Below are 22,276 nucleotides of genomic sequence, written 5' to 3'. Positions count from 1 at the left end.
TTTTCAAATGACCTATCTTTAGGAAACTGAGCTATTTGGCTCATTAAACTATAATTATATCTGGGCCTTCTCATGAAAGCATATTTTAACTCAAGCTGAGTAGTGTAGGGTAAAGAGACACTCACTAATATCCTGAGATTGTAAACACAGACATGTAAACATGCAACAGAAAAACAGTGCTAAATCCAGAGTTGAAGGGTCTTCCCATGGCTGTGTTCTTTTGCCCTTGAACAGCTTTTGTCTTTGACTACTGACTCAGGAACTGTCTCTACTAGGTTGCTGAAGGAGGGAAAGAGAGATTCTAAATGACCTGAAGAAGATCAACTTCTAAGCTTAAGCTGTCCTTGCTACCCAAAGGCAAGGCTTTCTTCATCCTCAGCCTAAGTGCAAGCAAAGCACACCTTCTGTATTAATAGTTTGCTGAGGCCACCGTGACAAAGAGCCACAAACAACAGAAATTTATTATCTCACAGTTCTGGTGGCTAGAATTCTGAGATCAAGGTGTTGGCAGGGCTGTCCTTTCTCTGAAAGTTCTAGGGCAGGCTTCTCTCCTAGCTTCTGGTAGCTCCTTGATTGCGATAGCATAACTCCAATCTTTTCATGACGTTCTCCCTGTGTGTGTATCTGTGTCCAAATGACCCCCTTTTATAAGGAAATCAGTCACATTGTGTTAGGGACTGACCCTACTCCGGTATGATCCCTTCTTAACTAATTACATCTACAATGACCCTATTTCCAAATAAGTTCATATTCTGAGTTGCTAGGGGTCAGAATTTCAACATGTGAAATTTTGGCAGACATGCCTCAACCTGTAACACTTTCTGTAGAGGAAGACATCACCATCCTGTGCTTTGAACTAATTCACCAAATAATTTTTTTATTTTAATAACCAGTACACAGTCAAATTTAACCAGGTACTCTAGTAATAATCATAATCATAAAAATTATAGTGAGTGTTAGAAGAAACAGTAAGCAAAAATTAATAAAGACTGGTGAAGTTTATTATTAGCTATGACTAGGAGCCACACCGTCAGTAAGAAAGAAGAAACTAACAATGAACACGGAAATGCGAGAAGCAAAGATTGTTTTTAAAAAAAGCAGAGGGGGGCTTCCCTGGTGGCGCAGTGGTTGAGAGTCTGCCTGCCAATGCAGGGGACACGGGTTCGAGCCCTGGTCTGGGAAGATCCCACATGCCGCGGAGCAACTAGGCCCGTGAGCCACAACTACTGAGCCTGCGCGTCTGGAGCCTGTGCCCCGCAGCGGGAGGGGCCGCGATAGTGAGAGGCCCGCGCACCGCGTTGAAGAGTGGCCCCCACTTGCCGCAACTAGAGAAAGCCCTCGCACAGAAACGAAGACCCAACACAGCCAAAAATGAATAAATAAATAAATTAAAAAAAAAAAAAAAAGCAGAGGGAATAGATCAAGTTTAAGGAGCATATGCAGCCTCTTGTAGGAAAGCATGCTTATCAGATGAGAAGAAATTGTCCAAAGAGGGAACCTGGGATTGACAGGTGGCTCCCTAGCTTACCTCCAACATCTGAGCATCCTTTACCTTCTCTTTGGTGCTAGGGATGAACCTGATGGCTTGCTTCCCTATGATGGTCATGGTTTAGAAGTGAAGTTGGGTATGAAAACAAAGTCCATTTATCCAATGAGGTACAAAGTAGTATGTCTCTTTTATCGTAAGCATATAAATAAAGTACAAATGCAAACTGTCATTTAATGACACAGGCGTGAGGAAACACACACTGGACTAAAATGTTAAAGATATTTGTTCCATGTGCGCAATAAATACTAAAGAAGAAGAAAGCTCCGTGGATTCTACAATCCTTCTTACATATCAAGTTGTATTTTTCTTGCTTAAGAGTCATTAAAATTTGTCATCTTTCTACAAGATCTCAGCTATGTGGGATGAGTCAATAAATTTATGGATAGTTCAAGTTCTCAGAGTTTTTAATTTCCTTTTTTAACTAGGAACCTTTCCAAGATGTATAGTACACAGTTCTATGTGTTAGTAAACAAAACTTACTGAATTTAGGGTCATCTGTGTTATAGAGGCAGATGTTTGGGAACATTAAGTTGACTCTCTATTAAACACTGTAAACAACCATAATACATCTTGGAGTGAATTCTGTTCATTTGTCTTTTTCTTATAAAGAGTTCCCAGAATGTGCTTTGTCAGAGGCTCCTATACCATGTAATTAGAAAAGTAATTATTAAATTAAAGGCATAAAAGCTTTATCTTAGTTTGTTATTTTGCCTTCAATAAAACTGTCATCGTCTTTAACCCATTTTCTAACTACTAGTTTTCCATTCATTCACATTTCATAAGGAAATAACATATCTTATCAAACTTTAGAATATTGCTACGAATGATCATGAATGTATAATAACATTGTGTTGTATTTTTATTCTCTCATAACCACAAATAGAACTTTGCATCATTGGTAGTTTTTTCAACATCTGATATATTAGTCGAGACTAGCTGCAATTGACAGATACCAACACAAAGTAACTTAAATTTTTAAAAAATTATCGGCTCATTAATTTGGAGACTAGTTGCATATAGCATGGCTGGATCTAGGGATTCAAATGATGTTATCAGGACTCTGTCTCTTCATCTTGTAATTGTCTTCGTTTGTTTATTGCCCATCCTCTCCTGCCTGCAAGTACTGACAGCATACCATCTGAACCCCCAAACACCCAGTACTCATAAGTAAACAATCATTTTATTTCTGTTTTTCTGTTTTTGTTTTTTATTTTTTCCCCAACGTTTTCCCTCTAAGAATTGCATCTATTATGCTGATACTGTAGCCTCTAAGCCAGGTATTATTGAGACAAAAGACTGTTAAATAATTGTCAACAAGTATATAATTATAGTCACCTTTATCTAAGCTGTACAACAAGAGAAACATGTTCATTTGCTTAAGTATAGGGATTTTCTACAGCTACATCTTTATGATGTAAAACTGGAAGAAAAGCAAAAAAAAAATAGCATTTTTACTGAACAATATGTTAATCTCAACTTAGTAGAATTAATAGAATTACAGTTTTCTGTACCAACTTAAGAGCTGAAAATAAATTCAGAAAGTCAAAATATTCGTTTCTACTCTGTTATTTGAATCAACAAACCTAAGGACTTTTGTATTTAAAATGAAAACTTGTGATATATCCCAACAATAACTCTCATTTACAAAAGAAGGATTATAATAGCATTGTTTCATTTGCTATTGAATCATCACATTGCAACAGTAATAATAGAAAAGACATAGGATAGAAAGTCATCTATTCTTGTGAATGCAAGTGACAAAACATCTCCTACTTTGATCCTCTGTGATATTCAAATTTTATGTGGGAGAAACAACAAAAGAAAGTTTGATTTATTTGACTAAACTGCAACGATCTGCAAGGCCTGTTTCAAACACATAGCATCAACATTATTATTGCTATTGTTATATTATTATTATTATATCTACGTACATGAGCCTGACTTTTGCTGTTGTAAATGCCGAAGATGGTAAAATCAACAGTCCCTTGGTTCTAGGAATTTGGTCTTTGAAATCAGGAGATACAGTTTCAGCTCTCAGTTTAAATAAACGTTAGGGAGATGTATAAAGACAGACACCAGTGATGGAGTTGTTACTTCAAGACTTCTTTTTGTGATGTTCTTCAGTTTACACTATCTGGGCTGGTTAGCTTCCCTAGTCATGCTACAATGGAGTTTGGTCAATCTTGGACTTATCCTAATGTTGGTCATTTACTACTGGATATTCAGTTGTATCCCATACTTGGACAGACTTTTGGATAAATATTTAAGGATATCCCAATGATGCTAGGTCTCCTAATCATTCTTTTAGCATCCTAGACTTCTCCTCTGCAGTATCACAGTTGTATTCATACATCTATATATTTCTTGTTTATTAACTGTATTCCTGTAACACCATAAATCCTATGAAACCAGAGACTATATCTGACTCTGTGTATTTACTGACTAGAAGCACAGTGTCAGAATAAATGTAAAATACATCTTTGTTGAATGAAGGAGGCAATGCCAAGTGGCACCCTCCCAGTTCTTCATAAATTCATGTGACTTTTACAGTCGATTAGTGGGAGGTGTAAGTCGATGTTTCCTCAATTTGCCTGTCTTTGAAAATACAGATTATCAGATCTTTCCCATGGAGATACTGATTCAGAAGGTTTGAGGTGGAACCCAAGCATTGATGTTTTAAACCAGCTACCCTAGGGGTCACCTAAAATGGAGCAAATTTGGGAGATACTGTACCATATTAAAGGTTTATACTACCTTAGATCCATAATTCTAGAATGTTCCTCCTGTTCAGTGATCAAAGGACTTCTGGAATTCACATGCTTATTAAAAGAACTGTTGATGTTGTTATACTTCTTTGTTCTGCCCACTTGGAATTTCCTGATTTAACATTTGTAATTTTGAAACTAAAGAGCACTTTGGCTCAGGCATGAAATTTAATCTTATGAGTTATGTGCCTGGTCTTTGAGAAAAAAACTTGCAGCTAGTGTGGGAGTCTAGCTGACCACTCGGCATCTTCAGATGACAGAATTGGACTGTTTTTGCATTGCATGATCTTTTATTTTAGGAAATTGTGTTTTAATGGTATGCACAATCACAGAGCCTTGTAGTAGACATTTGTTGTTTTATTCTTTGCAGCATCCCTCCCCTCTCCTGGTAACAGAACCCAAACTTTGCTTTGGAAGAACCATTTTTAATCACATGGCAGAGCATAGATACAATTGACCTCACCCCCTAAATTTTAAAGTGGAGTCTGATTGGCTTAAACCCACGGGTGAATCCCATCCCTCTAGCCAAGTAATTGGTTGAGTACAGGGCACAGAACCTAAGCAGAGCCAGTGAAGCAGAGGAAATGTTTGCTGGGGCTTCTGGGAATGAAAAGCATCTCTCTTCCATGGAGGCCACCAAAAGAAACTTTTCCTTTTCTTGCCAGTGAGGTGTGAAAATGTAAGGTCTATAACTGCTTGGGCCATTATGAGACCATGAGGCAACTGAGGGTTATCAGAGGCCCTGGGTGGAGTCTTGAGAATGAAATCAACACGAAAGACAGAGAAACTGAGATTAAGTCAGTCCTTGCTGACATCATACAAGTTTCTATATTAAGTCTCAATTCCAGCCCTGACTTGCCTTTTCGAGTATGTGACCTAATAAATCTCTGCTCTTTCTGTCAGTTTGTGCTGGGGTCTCTGTTACTTGAAACTTAAAGATTCCTAACAGATGTAAGATCCATGACTGTATCAGGAAGCATCCCTCAGGGGTCCCTGAGGGAACAGATAGAGGAGTTAAGACATTATCAATGGTGTCAGAAGTACATAGGTGCTAGCACACCTTCCTGAAATACCACGGTTTTTGTGCAAGAAGTAAAAAAATAAAATTCCTTTTTCAGGAATACCATGGCCTACTCACATTTTCCAATCTAGAAGTCCATAAACATAATCTAGCAAAATATTTTTTTCTGATATTCCAATTCATTATATGAAATCTCAGAATAACATAAAAAATTGAAATCGCATTTCATTACATGTTTCACCAATTGCCTTTATTGGAATGAAAATAAAATTACATAAAATCAGGATTATCTCAGAAAATTCAGGGCATATGGTGGCCATATCTAGGGAACATCCACCTTATTTTATTGGAATAAATTATTGTTAAAATGGACACACTGCTAGAAATGCTGTTACCAGTCTGCATGTCATAAAGATAAAAGGAGCTAAACCAACCTCTCAGTGCGGAGTTGGCAAGTGAAAAGATGTGTTCTGCACACAATAGGTATGCAGCGAATATATCTGACTGACAAGAACCCTGCTGGGACTAGCAGTGAGCTATTTAAGCCCTGCTGTTTCTTGTGGACTTTGCCAGCCTTGGCTGCAGAGTGAGGGTTCTGTAGTCATTAACAAGAGCCCTAAGCTATAGCTCCTTTTCCTCCACTTCAAACTTTCATAAACCCTACAGTCAGGGGCTGGGCTCTCATCAGTGACTGACAGGTACACAGGGTCTGAAGGAAACATTTTTGTATGTGGATAATAATTTACTTTGTTGCGGATAATAATTTCACTTCGTTGTGGATAATAATTTCACTGTGCCTCTGTCAGCAGGATTACTATGGAATTTGTAAATATATTCACTAAACTGTAAAATGATAGTCTTGTATTGAAATTGACCTGCTTTTTAACCTATGTGTTTTAGGCATCTGGATATAAAAATTCTGCTGCACAACACAATTCGAAGTAGGTAAAACCAGTTAGCTGAAATTAAAAATGAGGGTGAGCAAGCCTTTCCATTTCTGGAAGAGACTAAAAAACAAAATAGAGGCCACCTTTGAAAATCCAAATTACAAAAGGTTTTTAAAAAATATTAAGAAATACATGGACCAATGTATTCACATATGTAATATGTGTGTATTCACACACACATATGTTTCAGGTGATCTCGAGCATTAATGAATAAAAGTAGCAAAAAGCTTAAGATAAACCATAAGATAAACCAGTTCTGCTTGGTAGAGGAGCAATTACATTTCCAGTAATGGAAACACGTGCTATGGTTTCACAGAATATTTGCAGAAGAATCAATGGCATGTGTTTTCCTTATATTTAAGCTTCACCATCATATGATGACAAAAGATCACATTTTCTCAAATGACCAGATTTAACGTCTCACGTCCCTATCTTCCCGAGAAAGAACTCTGCCCCATTCGCCACAAACTGTCCTTGGTCATTCCTCAGCATTTCCCTTCCCAACCCCATGAAGCTTTTTTTCATTTGTTCCCTCCAGACTTTTGACAGTAATAGCAGTAACTATCATTTATCGAGTATTTACTATGTACTAACCAGTGTGTTAGGTGATTTACATTTCTCACTTTAGCCTAACAACAATAAGATAGGTGCTCTTTTTAGTCATTCCACAAATAGAGAAACTGAGGCTTAAGTTCATAAGCTAATAAATGGCAGAGGCAAAACTCTACCTGAATTTTAACCCAGTCTGATTCTAAAGTCCATGCTCCTAACCATTACATAATTGATCATTAACTATAACCTCTGGATTTCTTAAAAGGATTCTAAAATGCTCTCAATAATTGTAAGGTAATGTATTCTGGCCATACAATCTGATTCTGATAGAGTTTTACTGAAATTCTTCTGATAAAATACTACGTTTAAAGGGAAAGGTAAAATGAAACAAACAATATTTGTATGACTTGTGGCTTTAAGAATTGATCAATTATAATTAGACAGAATCTGGTGTTTCAGACGGCACAAGAACACACTGAACTTGTATTCTGCCCATTTTAGTAATGATTCACCAGGCTTTATATTTGATTCCATCTGAAACTCATCAGCGCTATATCCAAGACATTTCTTTTTTCTTTATCTGCCAATTTCATCCCATGGTCTCGCTTTGTGCTTTTCCTGTAGACATATTAATGATTTGGGAAGACAGAGGCTATGATGGCAGTCTTCTGAATATACCAGCATTACCCAGATGCTCTTCCAGTCTTCTCTCTACATATCCAGCTTTTTCTTTCCTCCTCTCTCATCCTCCTGTTATTTCTTCTTTCCTTCTTCTTCTCCCATAAATGTCCCATATCATCCATTCTTCTTATGGTCCCAAGGTCATTTTTCTTTTGTTTGTATAGTTAGACACATGGTCATGGTATGAAAGGTCTAGATACCATACTTTGACCCTTTGATCACTTTAGGAGATACAGATACAGATTAGATGTAGTATATAGATACAGATAGATGACAGAAAGAGATGATGGATAGATGATAGATAGATAGATAGATAGATAGATAGATAGATAGATAGATAGATGATAGATAGATGATACATAGATAGATTACTCTTCACTGATCCTTCATTGATTTTAAGACATGATTATTTTACATTTCAGCATTCATGAGATCAGGTCTGATATAATTGGTGGTGCCTTTGATTTGATGACTTACAATAAATACAACCACTTCCATGACAGCGGTACGTTTTCTAGTAACTCAAGCGCTTTTTAAAAATCTCTCTGTCAAACACAAATACACAAACTTAATGTCTGTTTTTAAAATTCTCAGACACCTCTCCCTGTTTTCTCTCTTCATGCTCCACGCACAAAGATATGAAATCCGAGCTCCATAATTATGGGGGTTCTTTCTCCTGTATTCCAAGTCAATAATTTTTAGGAGATATACATCAACCCTCCTTTCCAAATCAAACTCCAAAATGTGGTGTTGATTTTTTCAGGCATTTTCAAATCTGCTCGCCTATCTCTTCCTCCGTCCCCCTCCCGTGCACCGCCCACTCCCGAGCCCCCCCACACCGGCCCCCACCCTCTGGTAAGTGACAAGGGGCTACATACTGTGAGTCTAGGTGCTGGAGTAGCACCAGTGGGCCCAGCGTTGGCATGTGCGCTAGATGTACATATTTTATTATTACCTTTCCTCCACAGCCAAGACTGTCAGAGGAAACATGGCATTTCTTACAGCTTTCTGCTAAGTGTCAGGCTTTGCACTTCAAATATTTGATAAGTGGAGCATACGTGCAGGAGCACATCCGTGCGAAAGGCAGACCCACAGCGTAACTTTCACTCTCCTGTTAACTTTTTCATCTCCCAGAAGTTGTTTCTGTCCATATTTTTACTTCAGCTGGGCTGAGTGGGAGAAAGAACTCAAAGGGAGGTCGAAGCAGATGGCTGTCACAAACTGCATACGGCAATTGAGAATTAGTGTACAAGCACATGCAACCTGGTACAGTACGAAACATTCCAGCATCTGAGCGCCGGAATAAATCAAGCCTGGAGAAGATCGGGATGATCAAAAGATGGGCTCTTCTTTCCCTGTTGCAGATATATATTTAGGCCTTCTGAATTCATTAGGATATGTTCTCTGTTTTCAGTAGGCAAGTTAACACCTAAATTGAGCAGATTCATGTAGATTCTGGTATCTCGCCTTTTTCTCTCCTCCACAGTGTGCTTTCTGAAAAGACATATTTCTGAAGAGATAGGCATCTTTTTCATATCAGGAGGATTGGAGATGATGGCATCAACGTGCCTGGACAAATTTAATCATCATAATAATTACTAAGCAGATATAACACGTTACATTCACTCCCCAATTTATTAACAACAAGTATGCACCAGGCACAGACAGTTTACGTACACTTTCCACGTACATTTTTGGACTACTCATGACCCTACTGGTGACCAATCTGTTGAAAGCAGTTCATTCACAAGTATATGCACTTTTAAGTGGGTTTTTTTTTCAGTAAGAATGATGATAAAGAGACATATACCAACAGTGATTAACAGCAAGTGGTGTCAAATTCACAGCCCAGAAGCCCTTACAGTAGTAGTAAGGAGATGCAACTCTGCCATGTCGCCTTTTATAATTATAAATAACTGATAATCATCCTCAATTGTACTGTTATGAATTCCAGTTAATGGGGTGAAACGAGTCTTTCCCCCCACCCCACCCCATTCTATAAATGAAGAAACAGAGGAGGAGAGTTTAACCGTCAGTCATCCCCGTTCTCAGAAGAGCAGAGGCCATTTCCACAGTCAGCCTTGCTCCCTGTGGGTCCATCTGCCCCCGCGGGCGTGGAGTTTCGTGGCTGCACCTAAGGCCGGGGCTGGCGAAGCGGGGCCCACGGTTTGCCTCTGCTTCTGCCGCGAGCAGCATCTCCTCCCTTCCCTAAACTTGCTCCCCATGAGGTTTAAGGAAGCTACAGTTTTTTTCAACAAGGCCCTTGCTGCCATTGCCTTTTTGCTTTGTTTCCCTTCCCATCTGTCCTTCTTTGTGAGAGGCAAAAGAAATGCAAGACACACAAGAAAGAGAAAAGGGGGAAAGTGATAGATATTGGCTCAAGAATAAATATTGAATTCCATATTGGTAGACCCAAACACAAATCAACTCTGAACTCCAGGGGTCCACCAACATGCACATAAATCATTTATAACGATAATCCAAGACCAGGTCCAAATCTCATTAAAGTATATGAATCCTTAATCTATTTTGGCAAAAAAGCGCCAATACACATTTTTTCTTTTTATCATAAATTACAGTTCTGTGGCACTGTGCAAATATTACCAAGCTGTAAGACAGCTGTGCTCCATTAAAATGTGTAATGGTCGCTGATTCCTTACAGCACATGGTCATCAGGCTGAATCTACAGCCAGTAATTAGGAAGATGAAATGTTTAATTGTGCCTTAATTTTGATAAAATTTATCTGTCACACATCCCGCAGCCGAGCATTATGCTCACAAATCAATGTCATCGGCCGAGTAGGAACTCAAGCACCAGATTCTTGTCCCTGACAGATTCATTTGAATATGTAACTGCTCGTGATGAGCTACCAGGCTAAGGAAGAAAGTGTAAACTCGCCCTGCTGACATGTTCTGGTGAGGTATGCCCTGTGACTTCCTTTAAGGAAAAGTAAGACTCAAAAACAATTCCACTCTCACCTCTTTAAGGCCCTGCCCACCTCCTGCTCTGATCGTGTAAAGAAAGACCACCCTTCAGGGTCTACCTTTTTCACCTTAAAATCTATTAGTGCAGGGAAGGAGGGCAGAGGAGAAGGAGGAGAAAGAGAGAAAAGAGGGTTTACTCATGCCCTCTGTAGTCCTCCATCCTAACATCCTCATCTAGGGATGGATTGGTGAGGTCTGCAAGAGCCATCGCATTTAACTGGGTACCTAAATATTCATTGATTCATAGCCTGTTAGAACGTTAGACATGAAGCTCCTCTCGTTTTATACACATGGGAGTGGAAGGCCAGTGAGACTGTCCAAGGACCAGAGCACCATCAGAAAGCGTTCAGATTATCGCTGTGCAATCACAGTTGAGATAACCTACATTTTACAGGAAGTTTTATAATCCTTACAAGCAATATTTACAAATTATGATGTTGAATACATTTTTCAAATGGCAAGAAGTATTATTTTAAGCACAGAGAAGTGTTAAGTACAAATACCTGCCAATGCTGAAAATTAATTTGTGTCATGTTTTCCCCACAAAATGAATCAGTGATTATCTTTCTCACTTACAAGAACGATGGCTCATTATCCAAGAGAATTTAAAGAGCGTATATAGGGATGTACTTGACATTTTTATTTTACATAGCCCTAGAAATAAAAATAATTGAGGGAGGTCATGGCAAAGACTGTGGGAATGTGGTGGAAGGCAGGTGTGAAGAAAGGGCAGCAACCTGAGATCAAGATGGACCATCAGAGAGGGCACAAAACAGCCCAGACCACTAGAAAATGGTGAGTGTCCATATGGAGGGTCTGTTTCCCCAGGCCGTCAAGTTAGATCCTCAATGTGGTCTTAAAATATTCTTAATAAGCCAAAATTTTGCTAAAGGACACCAATTAGGTTTTCTAAGGTGAGGACCAGGCAATTAATGAACCAGCTGAAGACTCAGAGCATGCCAGCTTACTTTAAAGTAAAATAAGTCTCAAGATCAGGAATAATTTTAGAAGAGTCTTCAGGGAGAGCCAAATGGCATTAAGCTATAGCCTGCTAACAAGAACACTCATTAAAACACTTTTCTAAACTTAGCCATGGAAATAAGTCCAAGCTAAAGATATCATATTCCCCATTCCCTTTGGTACTATTTTCATGGGCAGATATATTCAGGGATTGGATAAAAGAGTGGTATTCTAGTAAGATAGTTGTATTTCATCCTACTAGAACTCCACATAAGCTAAACAGAGGGAGGAATAACTAGGAGGGTACAAATAGCATGGAGAATAATACTAAATGACTGGCATTCTGCATCTTTTACAACAAACTGCTTTCACATCCATTGTCTTATTTGGGGCTTAGAGAGGTTAAATTTGTCCCGTGAATATCCAAGAAAGATGAAAACCAGTGAGTTGGGTGCCGGGGACTGGCTCACTCACCAGCCACTCTAGCGGGTCCCTCTCTGATGCTGAAAACACCATTTCCCAGACTCCTCTGTGGAAGCGAGGGTTCTGCGCAGGATTTAGGCACTGCCATTCGGATGCACGTGTGTGACATCTGAGTCGCACAGAGAGAGAGGCGGGGTGCAGGGCATCCATCTTGGGGGCACCAGACTGTGACAGAAGCAGCAGGATTTGGGAGCCAGCAGTCGTGGTGGCAACTTCCTGATTTGTTAAGCAGTTTTCTAATTCAGCAGTTTCCTGTTCAAGGCAGAGGCGGAGTCCTGATTCTGCAGCATGACAGGGGCAGCAGCTGCCTCATAGGGGCTGCTTTACAATGTTTTGGGGGAACTTCCTCCCTTTCCGCCTCTGTGGGCTAGGGTGAATTCTGTAGGCTGCAACGCAGAACCTCCACCCATGTACCCAAGTTGTGTGATCCCAACCTGGTGTTCTTTTCACGGCTTCTCACCACGAGGTGGAGAATAATGCAAATTCTATATCTGGTTCAGAATTTGGGAAGACCTAATGATTTTTGAAAACTTTGTTTAAATGACTTTATTATGGTGTAGTAGAGATGGCAATAGACTAACTAGGCAGGAGGACTGGATTCTAGCTCCAGGTGTGACTCTATGTTTTGAGGGCAAATCAATTTCCTATCGGCATAGTGTCCTCATCTTAAATAACACACACACAGTAAAATCAATGATTATTTCTATAGTCACTCATAGTCCCGGTATTTGGAGACTCTACAAGGATTATTTTAAAGTATATTTATTGGTTTAGCTACCAAAGCATTAAACAATAAGTGATTTCATTGGAAGTAAAATTTTATTTAGCTATGTGTGATAACAGATGTAACTGCAGTACCCTTATGTAAAAATAGTTCCTTGGTCAGAGTTCTTAGGTGGAATCTGTATGACAGGCTGATACTGTTTGCAGAGAGATAAGGACACATATTTGTTCCATCTTGACTACCCCATTTGGACAGAACCACAAATTCATGCATGATGTGATCCATATGGTCCCACCCCCAAAACATATAAAATAGTTTACAGATTTATGTTTTTATAATATCAACATTGACAAATGAGAAACTTTCCCCATTTTCTTACTACACTTCACACTCTATGGAATGTGCAGGTGTCAAAAGTTGCAATGTTAGAAAAGTTAGTGAAATTAGGAAACTCATCGGTAAATGAAATTTCATTCAGTCAGCATACAGTTACTGAATGAGCCTTTACTTATTCACGCACATTTAGTGAACACCCACTCTGTGCCAGGTAGAACATTAGGTATTACAGTCTGAAGGGCACAGCCTCTACTCTTATGGTGCACACAATCTAGAAGAAAAGGTAGACCAATGAACGTAGGTACTTGCTATTCAGGATGATGAGTGACAGGAAGGTGACTGGGTCAGGTGAGCTGAGCTCATGTGGGAGGGGTTTACGGAGGCTTCCCGAGACAGGGATTCATTCCCCAGGTATGTTCTGAAGGCTCAGAAAGTGCTATCAGTGAAGGAGACAGTTGATAGAGCTTTTCAGAGGCGCAGAGCCAGCCTAGGAAAGAGAGAGAAGGACATTCTACAAGGTGTGGCATTTTCAGAACAATGCTGCAGTCCAAGTGGGAATGTAAAATTGAGTAAACATATGTTTTCTGTTTTTAACGTTTTCATCTTCCACGAATAAAAAAGCTAACAGAAGGGGAGAAGTATCAGATGAAAGAAAGAAATAATATCAATTTCTGTTGCTGTTTTCTGAGGTGTGAAGAGTACGCTGACTAAACTAACCCACTCTCCAACCCTTTGACCTTCCACAACCTTCTACAGTCCCACCACTAAGAACAGATTCAGGGTACGTTGGAGATGACACCTTGATAAAACTTTACATTTCCTGTGAAAATGTAATTTAGCGTGTTTTTATTGAAATTACTTTGTTCTTTAAAACACAAAGTAGTGAATAGCATCAATAAAAATAAATGTTTTAGTACATATTTTAAAACTTTTTTATTAGAAGAGCATCATAGATTCAGTACAGAAATTAAATTAATAGAGAAGGGTGAGGTAGGCTGGATGACGGACCCTCACAGCCCCTCCAAAATATCTAGGTCCTAATTCCTGGAAGCTGTGACTGTTACCTTATACAGCAAAAGGCACTTGGCAGATGCGATTAAAGATCTTGAGATGCGGAGCTTATCCTGAATTATAGGGGTGGGCAGTAGATGTAACTTAAGTTTTCTTGTAAGAGAAGGTAGAGGAAGATTTGACTACAGGAGAAGGCGATGCAATAACAGAAGCAAGATGCTGCACTGCTGACTTTGAAAATGAAGGAAGGAGGGCAGGCAGCCTTCAGAAGTTGGAAGAGGCAGGGGTGGATTCTCTCCTGGAGACACCAGAAGGAACCAGCCCTGCAGCACCTTGACTTCAGCTCAGTGAAACTGATTTCTAACTTCTGACCTCCAGAACTATAAGAGAATAAATTCGTGTGGCTATGTGTTATGGTGTCAATAGTATACTAATACAAAGAGCAGATAAATAATTTTATAAAATTTCCAAACCTGAGAACTACTACGAATATATTATAGGAAAATCGTTATTCATAGGCTAGAATTCTTAAAGTATATGCCATGATTCAAATTTTAACCGCGCTCCACAATTTTTTCTTACAAAAATTAACAAAAGGTTGAAGTTTGTGGAAAAGCTTACCAAATCAGTGCACACAGTTCCGAAAAGAAGACAGAGCACTACGGATGGGAAAATTAAGGTTGAATACTATAATTTGTTCAACAGCCTTGTCTCATTCACTAAATCTGTTGAGAAATTACTTTAAAAGCTAGGAATAAGGTATTGTTTAAATATTTATAATTATTTGCCTTGGAAGGATATTCCTTTTAGAGTGATTCATTCAATAAACATTTATTGAGTGAATCTTTGGAGATAAACCAGTGATCTAACAGTCTTGAGCTTCTTTAAGGAGTTCACATCCTTGAAAACTAGACCAAAATATCAATAAATTTCAACATGATGAATGCTATGTAGAGCTATATACCGTAAGAAGAGAAACCTAGAAAAATGGCATGTTTATTTTATACTCAGATTTTCAAATATTTAACTCCATGACATGCTGTCAGAATTTACACTCTCAATTAACGGGCTTTATTCATTCAACAAGGCCTATTTTCTCCTCGTGTTCATGAAAATGACTTAGCATGTGAAATATCTCAAAATTAATAAGGGAAAGACAGTATTAGAAACTCTCCAGCCCTGTTCCTTCTCTCCTCCTCAATCTTGAATTTTCCTAGGTAACATCATATCAGTCAGAAGGTAGAGTGTTCCGAGGGCGCTGATGCCATGGTTGGGATGTTTGGGGTTAGGAGGAATAAAGAGGTTGAAGGGTAATGATTTCTTTACTGCAGTATGAAACTTTAAGCTCAGTTCTCCTCTTAGAAAGCAAATAGCACTGAGTCAAGTTGTTCAGTTAGTCAAAGTGACATTTAAGTAGTGCCTGAAGATAGTTCTCGGGGCACTGTGCTATTTATTGTCCAGGATTCATGTTTTCAGCCAATCAGTGGGTGCCAGGAGCTAGCAGAGCCAGGTGGCTGTAGCATCAGACAACGGACCCAGCCCGAAGAAGGGTAGGACTGACCACAGTGATACCTCCAGCTGAGTCCTCGCCTCTGTCAAAGGCAGGACCAGAGGACGCCCTCAGCCTCTACAGTTCTCTAGCTCAATATTTAAGTTTATTTTTCTTTTTTGATGTTTATGTTTGAGGTTTGAAAGAAAACTTTCATAGGATTAACTTCTGCTCCAAAGAAGAAATGATGTCAAAATTAAAGACTAATAATTCTCACTGTCATATAACACTAGAAACAAAATTAAATTGCCATTATAACTAAGAGCTCTGAAGAGTCAAGTACAAAAATATTCTAATAGAGGTTTTTAAAGAGTCCCAGGTCAAGAGAGCCCTGTGAGATCTGAGAATCAGTGCTGTAGATACACTGCAAAATAAGATGCCATTCCATTTTAAGCTAGAATCTAGTTATTAATAAAATTAAATTCATACTTCATCTTAGATCCACAGAATGTGCTTTCATGTCTCCGTACATAACTTTCTTCATGATTCACATGGACCTAAGTGCAAAGCACTGAGGGTCCCCAGTGGCAATGCACGGTGGAGAAAGGAACATGAGTTCTACTGGGTTGTATTTTCATTGTTAAGAGAACTGAGAGAGTAGTAAATGGAAGGAAAATGGATAGACACTCAGAAGACAGTCCATGAAGTGGCAATACTTTTGATATAGTAACCATAGTAACTGGTATCTCAGTGTCTAAACCTCTGCCTTGTTGTTTCTCAAATGCAATTTTGTTACAATACCTAAAGTCAAACAGCTTCCTAGGACTAATGTATATTCTTCTATATATGTGAGAACACCAATTTATCAATGTACAATAAAAGAAACATTCTGCTGTTGCCTGTAGTATTTGCCTTCTCTAGACTACCTATTTTTTTTTAAAGACATTTGAGAGTCTAATTTCATAACCAGGAGGTTCTTTCTGTAACTAGAATTGGAGAAAAAGAAGTGTCATAGTCAACAGGGGTAATTTCATCAAGACGGGGTAAACCCTGATGAACTACCTCAAGCCCTCAATGGAATGACCAGATATTTTTGTCTTTCCCCTTTTGTTAATGCTGGATAAACAATGACAAATTCTTGTGTGTTGGATTTTCCTATCCTAGATACCTTGTAGATTACTACTTTCTCTTTCTCTCTCAATGCACAATTTAATTGAACTTGTTTCACTTTACAAATAATTGTACTGATATTTCTCTAGGACCAGTCATCCTTGTGAACCCACTGACAGGTAGAATCTATGTGTATTTCTGCTTTAAATAGCTTTGGGGTTCATTATTACTAGTCATGCTCTAGGGTCATCTTATCTTCAAATTATCAGGAAAACTTATTTCTCTCATGTACACTGACTACATGGAGAACAAAGGCAAGGAGACTCAACTTGGCTGTGGAGATCAAATGGTGTCTCAGCATGACATTCAAGCTAGTCCAATCTGGGAGTTATATCACGGAAAGAAAAATTCTAGCCAGTGGAGATACTAGAAGACAAGCAGGTAGCAACATGTACCAGATCCAGTGCTGCCAGTCAATGGTTGAAGGTGTACGGCACAGTGAAAAATAATGGAAAGAAAGCAGGTCAGACATGACATTCAACAAAACACGCTGAGATGCAGGGTAAACTTCCAAACTCAACAGGAGGAACTGAGAGCTCATGAGAGAGCCAAGGTAGAGATTCAATCAGTCTTCATAAGCCAACACTATGGAAAATAAGAATTTGATTAGGTAGGCATATGTGTGCCCACGGACACCAGCTACTGACTCTATGAACGCAAAGTAACATGTTGGTTAAGACATGGGCTTTGGAGTTGCAGAGACACAGGCTAATCCTGCCTCTACCACCGACCACCTAGATGATAATAGGCAGTCTCGGTTTTTTCATCTGGAAAACAGAAAGTATGTACCTAAATAGTAAAACACTTGGCACCATACCTAGCACTGCAGATGCTCCATGAATGATGGCTATTATTGTTCCAGCTTCTTCTAGTTGAGAGGCTGCTAACAGATTGCCTGGTGAGGATCTGTGAGTGGTTCTGAGTCAGCAGGATGAAGACATCCGTGCCTGATGCTGAGAGGGCCTGAGGAAGGCAAGGACTGACCGATCAATACCTCTACATGTGAAAACAAATCGTGGTGAAGTGTGATGGAGAGGAAAGAGCAGGGGTTGGAGTACAACAACCAGGGTTCAAATCATGTCCCTTGTTCTTTGATTTACTACGTATATAAACAAAATACTTCATCTTTCCAAGCATTAACAATTTTTCACTTGTAAAATAGAGATAATACTTATCTCACAGGGTTGATAGAAGAAATAGATGAGACAATGGCTTTTTCAAGTGCTTAAAATATAGTAGATATTTAAATGTATTTTCCTTTCCTCTCCCTTTCCAACTTGTCATTCATATATGAAAAAAAAGGGGGGGTATTCTCAGATTTGTCAATGGTTGGAAAATATACCACCTTGTCTGCAAAAATTATTCTCCACATCGTTCACATCATTGAGACATGACTGGAGGAAGTCATAATTGAGGAAGCTGTGATTTAACAGAACAGGCTATAAACACTAAAGTAGGAACCAAACACTCACCACTAGTGGAATGAGAAGTATTACAAATACTATCAGAAAAATGTTGACATCAGAACAGCAGAAGTAGAATATAAAGTTTCTAAAATAAGAAGATTAATCAAATGTATGGAGTTTTTTAAGTTAAAGATTGATGAAAATTGGGAGGTGAAGGACATTCCAGGAGAAGAGGAAAAGGGAAAAATACCAAATGCCTTGCCACCCAAAAAAGGAATAAGAGACCAGTTTGTTAGTATATAATTAGTATTAATTGAGGAACACTTCCCAACTTTTTGAGATATGATCGAAGTAAAATAAACTGCTGCTATACAGATCGGGTAATTTGACCACTTCTGACATACATATACACCCATGAAACCAGACTCCAGTCAAAACTACACACATTTCCATCCCCACAAGTTTTCTTGTGCCTCTTTATAATTCATTGCAATCTCCACCCCTTCTCAAGCAATCATTTACCTTCTTTCTGTCACTATAGTTTGCTTTTTCTAGAATTTTATGTAAATGGAATCACACAGTATGTTCTCTTTTTCTACCTTTACTACAATGAGGTATCACCTCACACCAGTTAGGATGGGCATCATCAGAAAAGCTACAGACAACTAATGTTGGAGAGGGTGTGGAGAAAAGGGAACCCTCTTGCACTGTTGGTGGGAATGTAAATTGATACAGCCACTATGGAGAACAGTATGGAGGTTCCTTAAAAAACTAAAAATAGAATTACCATATGACCCAGCAATCCCACTACTGGGCATATACCCTGAGAAAACCATAATTCAAAAAGACACATGCACCCCAAGTTTGGAAGTTTCATTGCAGCACTATTTACAGTAGCCAGGTCATGGAAGCAACCTAAGTGTCCATCAACAGACGAATGGATAAAGAAGATGTGGTACATATATACAATGGAATATTACTCAGCCATAAAAAGGAATGAAATTGGGTCATTTGTAGAGACGTGGATGCATCTAGAGACTGTCATACAGAGTGAAGTAAGTCAGAAAGAGAAAAGCAAAGATCATATATTAACACATATATGTGGAACCTAGAAAATGGTATAGATGAACCAGTTTGCAGGGCAGAAATAAGAGACACAGATGTAGGGAACAGACATATGGACACCAAGGGGGGAAAGCAGCAGGGGGTGGTGGTGGTGGTGTGATGAACTGGGAGATTGGGATTGACATGTATACACTGATACATATAAAATGGATGACTAATAAGAACCTGCTATATAAAAAAAAATTAAATTAAATTTAAAAAAATAAAAGTAAATAAAAAGTGGTAGAGTTGGGATTTGAACCTAGGCAGCCTGTCTCTAGAATCTATGCTCTTAACTAGAGCTCAGAAACTTTTTCTGTAAAGAATCAGAAAAATAAATATTTTAGGTTTCGTGGGTCATATGGTCTTTCTTGCAACTACTCAACCATGCAGTTGTAGGATAAAAGCAGCTGTAGACAATACATAATCAAATGGGTTTGGCTCTTTTCCAATAAGACTTTATTAAACAAAAACGGGCTGTGGGACTGAGCCCACAGGCTGTAGTTTGCCAAACGCTGCTTTTAATGACTGTACCACCTTGTATTGATGGAAGAAGCAAAGAAGAAACCATAGACTTAACTATATTCCAAGGAAGTTACAGAAGTGAGGATTGGAATATTCATTGAAATCCCAGAGAGAAATCTTAGTTCAGTCAATAGGACAGGTTAGAAGGCAGAATTAAGAAGTGGAGTTAAAAAAATTGATTTGCAAGAAGATATTGTGATGAATAATTATTTTAGTTGCACTTCATTCCTTCACATTCATACACAGAACATGGGAAACCAGAGTGCTGGACTCTAAATAAACAGAACAAAGCCAATATTATCAGATTCTTGTAATATTGTTTGTTATGTGATATAAAGTGTGAAAATGATATTCAATGTAGCATATACTCTACAGTTGTGCCTGTGGACTACATATGCATATGGGAAACAAATGAAAAACACAAAAGTGAATCTGATATGCCCCTTGATAGGGTGTGTGTCTCTCCATTTGAGAGTCATTACTCAACAACTGCCACTAATGGGAGAGCTTCACATCCTTCAGGTGTGCTTTATTGAGGAAAAAATGTCATAGAAATACCCATCAAGAGCTGCTGCTTCTTTAGCGTATGGTTGGAATTTCCATGGTATTTCTCCCTTTGGCTGTCCTGAGTACACAGTTTCACGTCTTTCTTTCAGCAGTACAAACAAGGACAGTCAACATTTTACCCCAATAAGTGTAATCAGAACCCGGAGCTGTAATTAGATTTACTAATGAGGACCCCATAAGTCTGTGTTCTTGAATTTTTAAAACTGTCCACATTTCAAATACAAATCCTTTTGCTTCAGTTCAATTGACCACGTATGTGCATCACTATTATATGACAGGTTCAGTGATTAGATTCTGGGAGAAAGGAAAAGATGAAGAAACAATGCCTGTCCACAAAGACTTTATGATGTAACAGGGTGAGGGAGAATTAGGCAAATAACTGTCAAACAGGATTGAACCATATTTAAAAGAGGAAGAGATCAATCTGGAAAGACTTTGGGAAAGGTGGAGGCATTTACCATGAGCCTTGCCCAGCAGACAGGATGTGGTCAGACAAAGATGTGGAACAGTAGGATTTCTAAGAGAGACAGCCCTGAGCAAAGACACAAACATACAGAGTCAGCAAGGCTTGAATCAGCTTGGATAGTTAAAAGTGATTTTTCTTTTTATTGACCAAATTTCAATGAATGAGATTATTTTGTATCAAAATCCCAAAGCAGCCATTTGAAGGTTTAATTTAGTCACTTTGAAATAAACTTCACATTCAACTCCAAACTGAAAACACTTCTCAACTCCATCCTGAATGGAATCATACAAATTCCATGCGTGGTATATTCTAGAGACAAATGAAGAAATAGTTAGATTAAATTTCCCAAATTCTGATCCTTATTCCTTCATTCCAATGACACCCACAACTTCAAACCATGTGTTTCCTGAGTGCAATGGATTATGGTACCACGGACCTAACAATTCTTGCTTAGAAAGTAGAGTGAACACCTTTTAGAATCTGGAAAGCACAAAGAGGGTCTTGGAGCTGGGGTCACTGAGGCTATGGGATGATGAGAAATATCCAGACTTGAGCAGAAAATCTGTTGTCACATTTCCCACACTGCAAGTGCTAATAAAGACTTGGTAATGATGGCAGAAGACTTTTCTGGAAACACTTATGACATTGGTAATGACCCATACTGGGGAGATAAATCCAGTCTGTAGCCATGTTTAAGTAAAAGAAATTCTTATTACCTCATTTGTCTACAAATAAGTATGTCTTTAGAGGGTCCTTTAAATATTATTGATGTGGTAAGTGATAAAAGAAGACTCTTATTGCCTGAAAACACTGAGTAAGTTACCTTCATTATAGCACCTCCACGGGAGGCTTCTCAGTTTGCATGAAAGGTAGAGTCAAGGTCCAGAAAAGTTTGTTTTCATTAAGAAGAAGAAAAACCATGTCCTTGATAATTTTTTTAAAATTCAGCATTAGTAAATGATTTTAGCTGCCTTCTTTTGTGTGGTTGTGATGTCAGCTCTAAAAGCTAATTTAATACAATCATGTCTATTCTATCCTTTTTTTTTTTTTTTAATTTGAGGGATGATCTACCTTGACTTAGAATTCATTCGTTATTTATCACATATTTACTAAATTCTAATATACGTCATGCAGTGTGCTGGACATCGAGGACTCACCTGGAAACAGTTCAGACAAGAGCCCTGCTCTCATGTTGTTTTCATCCCAGCGCTGCCAGTATGACTACAGTATCCCTCCTCCTAAATTGTAAACTCCAGCGTCTATTCATCTTTTGTATTCTATTTGGTGCGAGCACACGGCCTTGAATGTACATACTTACCAATTATTTACTATGTAGAATTTCAACTTTCCACCTCATATTATAGTTGATTGTGTCCTCGTATTCTTCCTATCCTAGTGACTGAGGAAAGATAGTGTGGCAGAGATGTACTCTTCTGCTGGGACACACAGCTAGACTACATTTCCCAGCCCCCTTTGCAGTTAAGACCACATGACTAACTTTCAGCCAATAGTATGAGAGAAGTAACTCACTCAAA

The 22,276-nt window shown here is 38.7% G+C and overlaps 1 protein-coding gene across 1 annotated transcript in view; it reads left to right on the top strand.

The window, feature by feature from the left end:
• The window catches only part of LOC130705517 (basic salivary proline-rich protein 4-like), a 291,406-nt gene extending 269,415 nt beyond the window's left edge, over positions 1-21,991 (top strand). Inside the window, exon 3 of the mRNA XM_057531911.1 lies at positions 21,876-21,991. Within this exon, the coding sequence (XP_057387894.1) occupies positions 21,876-21,990 (115 nt within the window). The 3' untranslated portion in view covers position 21,991. The remainder of the gene's footprint in view (positions 1-21,875) is intronic.
• The last annotated feature ends 285 nt before the right edge of the window (positions 21,992-22,276 follow it).

Source organism: Balaenoptera acutorostrata, chromosome 17 (genome assembly GCF_949987535.1).
Source record: "Balaenoptera acutorostrata chromosome 17, mBalAcu1.1, whole genome shotgun sequence".
In the NCBI taxonomy this organism is placed as follows: Eukaryota; Metazoa; Chordata; class Mammalia; order Artiodactyla; family Balaenopteridae; genus Balaenoptera; species Balaenoptera acutorostrata.
This window is presented reverse-complemented; position numbering and strand designations above follow the sequence as displayed.